Below are 7,067 nucleotides of genomic sequence, written 5' to 3' on the forward strand. Positions count from 1 at the left end.
GATGTCTTACCACAATTTTAAAGTTACCTAGTATTTCTTACTGACCAGATCATGAATTCCAGAGATTACTAACTGGGATCCTATTAGAGTTTCTATTTACTTTCCTAGTTTTCTAGTGAATGTGTAAAATAGCTTTTGGAGTCAAGAATTTTAATGGCTACCTTTCCATTTTTTATGCCCTCACTGCTCAAACTCAGATGCAGTCAATAGCAGGTATCCAGAAAAGTTTTAATATTGTTAAGGAAGCAGTTCTCTCTGGATCTGGAGTCAACAGGTTAAGTACATCACAGTCCTCACAATGAAATTATGCCATTTTCCAATTTACATGACATTTAGCTTTCTAAGAAACCAAAGTTCATGGGACATCTGTGTGGCTCAGTCAGTTGAGTTCCTGCCTTTGGCTCAGGTCATAATCCCAGGGTCCTGGGATTGAACACAGCCTTATGCTCTCTGGTGAGCACTGTCTGTCTTCTGCTTTTTCCTTTCCTGCTCTCCCTGCTTGCGCACTCTGTCAAGTAAATAAATAAATAAATAAATAAATAAATAAATAAATAAATAATAAATAAATAAATATTTTAGAAAAGGAAAGATGAGGAGAACTTTTGATTGTGTTCCAAGTACAGGGAATGTAGTTCCCTATTCGAAATTGCATGTTTCTCAAACATGTCTCTTCAGCACACCTGTTTTTAAGAAAAAGCCTTTCCATCAGAAGAGATAATTAATTCCAGAGGGAGAAAGCAACAGTTATAAGCCAAGGTCCTTGAACCTTTCTAGAAACCTCTTTAAATATCCATGCAGTGCCAGATGAAAGTGTTGTGGGGGTTCACCTTTCCAGAGCAAGATTCATTATGGTAGGAATGACCCATTTGAAAGTGTTGCCTCCACATTTCTTGCCTCTTGCCTGTGGGGCCAGAGCCATGTGGAGATCATTTCTCCACAGAGTGTCAGAAGAATCCATTCTAAATTCAAATCTCAGTTTTTCTGAGAAGAATTTTGAGGCTTTAGACTAGGAGGAAAGTTTTAGACTAATAGAAACTACTTTCTCAAGAACTGTTGATTGGTTATCAAATTACCTAAATAGTCCATGTCTGAGTGTGTCATGTCTTTCATATTGAAAGTTCCCTATCCAAGAAGACATCAGTTTGAAGATGGAATTATTTCTGAAAAACTTTAAATATCATTAAGATCACCTAAGTCTATAAGGTAAGTTTTTCATTAGTGTTAAATCATCTTAAAGATTGGTCCTTTTTATATGTAGTAATCATTATGTTTCAAAACTTGTCAAATGTAACAATATTTTATCCTCACACTAATTATCCAATAGATACTTGGCAAATGTCATTAACCTAACTTGGCAAATGTAAGCTTTGAGGCTCATAAAGATTGTACAATTTGTAGGATCCAGATCTCTGACACCAGGTGCTTTTCTTGTTGCCATGAGACACCTCCTTTCCCCTTTCAAGACTAATCATAAGTATGAAAATCAAATGTAAATACACTACACACACACACACACACACACACAGAAAATACAAAAATATGGAGTAATAAATGGCATAAATCACAGTCATTTAGTCCACGCAAGACCAGGAAGACTCCTTCCTGAGGTTAACTGTTATGGATAATGTGAGTCTCTGTGGCTTCTTGAGAAGTAAAATTGGAGATGAACCTTTGTGAGCTGATTGCATGGTTAAAGTTTTATGCATACGTCACTCAAAATACCAATTATTCAAACCTCCTAGTTGCATACACAGTCACAAAAATAAGCGAAAGTTCTTATGTGACCCCTTGAATGTGGTGGGCATGTGTATATGTTTCCTCAATCAATTCTCGTAACACCTAGGATACGGATATGATCATTTTCACTTCATAGATGAAGAAACAAGGATGTACATTGTCTAGAAATATACCCTGAATAAAGGAAGTTGCAAGTGTAAAAGGCAATGTTCTATTCTAGTCTTTCTAAAGTTCAAACCAATACAGTACACTTAACCACTCTGGTAGTCATTTTCAATGTTGTGCAGAAAAATCTGGGGACCTATGTTTGTAAGGGGATTGAGAAGGGAGCCAATGGGGCTGCATAAGAGGCCAACGTAAGAGTGCTCCTCAATGAAATCAGTGCCACATTTTTTATTAATATTTAGGGATTCCAATGTGTATATGTGTGTGTTTTGATGAAACTGCTTCATATATACTTGCCTCCAAAATGGCATGAAAGTCATTATAATTATTATGGTCTTGTGAAGAGGAGATTACTACTTCAGGATTGTTTACTAGAACATGACAAGGTAGGGTAAGGATTAAAAATTTGGAGCAAAAAATAAAAGTAGCAAGTATAATTTGATCTAACCTTGGCTCTACTCTTTACTCTCTGCTGGATCTGGCCAGGATCCTTAATTCTTCCCTGTGTTTGCATCTTCTACTGTGTAAAAGAGTATAAAAATAGTGGTAATCATCTTACAGGTTTGTAGTGAGGATTAAAGAACTACATTTCTGTAAAATAGAGCCTGGTAAGTGTCTAGTAAGTTTTAGTTGATATTGTATTTATTATTATTATTTCCATCAGTTCTGCAATTGTCTCTTCATTTGCGAAATTGGTGCTGTAATACTAAGCATCCAGGTTACTACCATGCCATCCATGCACATAGCAATCAATTATTAAAAGTGTATATCTATTAGCTAGTATATTGCTCCTGGAGGGTTTTTTTATTTAAACTTTGTATCTAACATATAGTACATCATAAGTTTTAGATGTAGTGTTTAATAATTCAACAGTTGCATATACCATACAGTGCTCATCACATCACTTGCCCTCCTAAATGCCCATCACCCAGCTACCCCATCCCCCTACAATCTTCCCTTCACCAACCCTCAGCTTGTTTCCAAGAGTTAGAAGTCCTGGGACGCCAGGGTGGCTCAGTGGGTTAAGCCTCTGCCTTCAGCTCAGGTCATGATCTCAGGGTCCTGGGATCAAGCCCTGCATCAGGCACTCCACTGAGCAGGGAGTCTGCTTCCCCCTCCCTCTTTCTGCCTGCCTCTCTGCCTACTTGTGATCTCTCTCTCTGTCAAATAAATTAATAAAATCTAAAAAAAAAAAAAAAAGACTCATGGTTTTGCCTCCCTCTATGATTTCTTCCCATTTAGTTTTCCTGGCCTTCACTTATGATCTGATGCACTATATTTTGTATTCCACATATGAGTGAACTGCATGATAATTGTCTTCCTCTGACTGACTCATTTCTATGTCATTTCAAGCCTATACCCTCCAGTTCCTGGATTTTTACACAATCACAACCAATTTTTATAGTAGCTCCTGTAGCCTTTTATTACATTCCCATAAGAAATATCCTATTACAGTTTTTGTCAACCCTTTAAATAGTCTGATAATGGGCTTTCTGTCTCTGGCTTACATACTCTTACTGGAACTCAGCTGAATTTATCCAAGACACACAATGACCGTTACCAGAGTTTTATCCAAGTGGCACCTTTCCTCCAACTCCTGCTCATCCTTCCACTCATATTCTCAATTCTAAGGGTAAAGGGAAAATTCCTGGCTTTGTATTTATAGCCTTGACTACATCAACATAGCCTCTTGGTTATCTCAGATGATGAAGTGTGCACAGATGATCTTCATGAACTTGAACTTACTTTATATGTCAAGAAACAGCATGAGAATTCATGACTCAATAGAATTTAGGCATTTATTATTTACTAGGTAATAAGCTTAAAATAGTCAAGGTTACATTAATCAAAAATGATTTATTTTTCAGGTAACATAATTAATCATAAAATGAAATGATGGAGAATAGGAACAACGTGACAGAGTTTGTCCTACTGGGGCTCACAGAGAATTCAAAGATGCAGAAAATCATATTTGCTGTGTTTTTGGTCATCTACATCATCTCTGTGGTAGGAAATGTGCTCACTGTAGTCACTATCACTGCCAGCCCATTACTAGGGTCCCCCATGTACTTTTTCCTGGCCTATCTCTCCTTCATTGATGCCTGCTATTCTTCTGTCAATACCCCTACACTGATCATAGAATCACTCCGTGAAAAGAAGACAATCCCATTCAATGCATGTATTATCCAAATATTTGGGGAGCATTTCTTTGGAGGTGCTGATATTATCCTGCTTACTGTGATGGCCTATGATCGCTATGTGGCCATCTGCAAGCCATTGCACTACATGACCATCATGAATCGGCAGGTGTGCAGCCTTCTAATGGGAGTGGTATGGGTGGGAGGCTTCCTACATGCAACCATACAAATCCTCTTTATCATCCCATTACCCTTCTGTGGCCCTAATATCATAGACCATTTTATATGTGATCTGAACCCTTTGCTCAATCTTGCCTGCACTGATACCCACACTCTAGGGTTCTTTGTTGCTGCCAACAGTGGTTTCATCTGTGTCTTAAACTTCCTCCTCTTGATGGTTTCCTATGTGGTCATTCTGCGTTCCCTAAAGAACCACAGCTTGGAGGCAAGGTGCAAAGCCCTCTCCACCTGTGTCTCCCACATCACAGTGGTTGTCCTATTCTTTGTGCCCTGCATATTTGTGTACATGAGACCTGCAGCGACTTTATCTATTGATAAAGCAGTTGCTGTGTTCTATACTACAATAACACCCATGTTAAATCCTTTAATCTATACCTTGAGAAATGATCAGATGAAAAGTGCCATTAGGAAATTGTGTAGTAAGAAAGCTATTTCAGATGCCAAATAATGTGCCTGGAGATTACATTGATTTGACTCACCCAAAGGTCAAAGGACATTTTGGATGATTTCGGCAAAGAACACCTATGAAATAAAGAAAAAAAATGAATGATATGAATCATAGACTTTGTAGTGAAAAGAGCAAAATGGGTGCATGAAAAGGAAAAATAACCCTAATCCAGGATTACTCTTTGAATATTTGGACAATTCTACCAAGTTGGGGCTTAGTTTTACTAGCTTCACTCATGTATATGGATTCATATGCTTTCATCCTAATTTAATAATTAAAAATATATCGGTATTAAGCAGCAATCTCTATAACAATTCAAAGAGGGTGGCATTATCCCCATCTCATAGGAGAGGAAGCAGAAAGGGGAAAGTCTCAAAATAAGAACACTGAAGAGTCAGTAATCAGAATCTACCTGATTTCTCAGGCCATACTCTTTAATGCTATGATGCAATGCAAGGCAAGGATGATAGAAAAATGGTTGTAATTGTTACCATATATTGAACTGCGGACTGTGCTTCATACCACATATTATATGTAATATATATTATAATATATACATATTATAATGTTATATATAACATGCATATACATGTTATATACATATATTATATATCATAGTGATATATAGTTATATAAAATTATGTATTATATTTACATTAATTTATGACTAGAAAGAAATTCTAGGGACATTCCATTAACAACTCTGCTTAATTTTATTTATCATAGTTGATGATAATACATCACTGTAATATTGTGCTTTGTAACTACTTTAGGAATAATAATATTATATCATGTTTCCAAATTTCCTGTAGACCTCAGAATCATTTGGTATTGTTCATATCACCCATCTTATGCTGATAAGCCATTAAAAAATGTGATGCTCAAATAAATGATTTTTAAGTATCATACAGGAATTTCTAGGTTTTATGTAAAGTTTTGCTCCTTAAAGTTCTTTCCTGCTAACAAAGAATAGTTTCTACAAGTAGAAAAATGTCTAGTCCATGATAAATGTGGAAAGAAAAATAAAAGTATAAAGGAAGGTAAAAAAAAAAACTAGGATGCATAGAATTATTTCCTCATTTTTATCTGATTCAGACTTTGAGCCTTCTAACTAGATCCCTTCAAGAAACCCCAATTTGTTTTAACTCCTGCTTAAGATGTGTGATGAGAAAGAAATTGAAACTCAGATTCTCACTGAAAAAGCAAATAGCTTAACTTGCTACTCTTGCTGCTCTCAGTAAGATTTCATCATATGATTGGAAACTGTTCATGTTATTTTTTTCTTTTAATTAGTTTAATTTTGGTAACATTTAATTATGAATAGATATTTTTAAAAATATACAGTTCCATCTATACAGAAAACAACTTCAGGATAAATTTATTCCATTTATTCCTTCTGTTCCTCAGCAGAAGGAATATTAACATAAATTTGTTTAGCCCAAACAAAGTGAACACTGGGTGCATTGTTTCAAGTTCTACCCATTGAAAGAAACTCCCTTCACCATGGACCTTCAGGGATTTTTCTATAATGCGGATATAGTGTTGTATCTATTCACTTTTGAGGTGTACCTACACATCACTGCTGAATTTTCTATATATCAGTCCCAAATCCTTTCTTCTGCCGCTTGATCATAGTGAATTCCCAACAAGGCCTTAGGTGTAGGCTGGGAGAGAGAAAGCATGGTAGCAATAGTAGGGAGTGTGAGAATTTGGGCACTTCTTTGCATGACATTTTCTTCAGTTCCTGCTTGGGACAATCACCCATAATATATCCCCTCCTTAAGTGGGAAGAGTGATGTAAAACAGACCCCAAGGGTATAATTGAGACTATGGATATTACTGAGATCTATGTACATAAAGCTTTTTCGTATACCTCCATCCCTGTGATAAGGATTAATTTAGAAATTAGGCAAGCTAACAGATAATAATAATAATAACAATAATGTAAATAATAATAATATATTTTAACAAATATATCTGAGTATGGTCTCCCTCTTTCAAAATACCTGAGTGTACTGTACTCCCCCTTACTCCTTTGATGATGTGAGATGATAAAATGCTGTTCTGATGAGGTGAAATGTGGTGAATGACACAGGCATTGTTTTGTAGCATTAGACTACCACTGACCTTCTGACATAATGTCAGAAGGAGGATCATCTGTTTTTGAACTTCAGGTAACTGTAAAATGGAAAGCAAACCATATATGAAAGGAAGCTGTCTGTTCCATAATGAAGTGCTGCTTTGGACCCCAACTCTATGGTTCTGCTTCTGAAAACACCAAATTCATGATGAGCATTTCAAATTTCACAGAAACTTGTAGCCCACAGTTAAGCCTTATT

General features: G+C 36.2%; 1 protein-coding gene across 1 annotated transcript; it reads left to right on the forward strand.

Annotated features, from left to right (window-relative positions):
* The first annotated feature begins 3,795 nt into the window (after positions 1–3,795).
* Positions 3,796–4,728, forward strand: LOC123949307 (olfactory receptor 4C46-like). The gene has a single exon (XM_046016707.1). It carries the CDS (start codon positions 3,796–3,798, stop codon positions 4,726–4,728), a length of 933 nt encoding a protein of 310 aa, XP_045872663.1.
* The last annotated feature ends 2,339 nt before the right edge of the window (positions 4,729–7,067 follow it).

The sequence above is a fragment of the Meles meles genome, chromosome 8 (genome assembly GCF_922984935.1).
Source record: "Meles meles chromosome 8, mMelMel3.1 paternal haplotype, whole genome shotgun sequence".
NCBI classification, from domain to species: Eukaryota; Metazoa; Chordata; class Mammalia; order Carnivora; family Mustelidae; genus Meles; species Meles meles.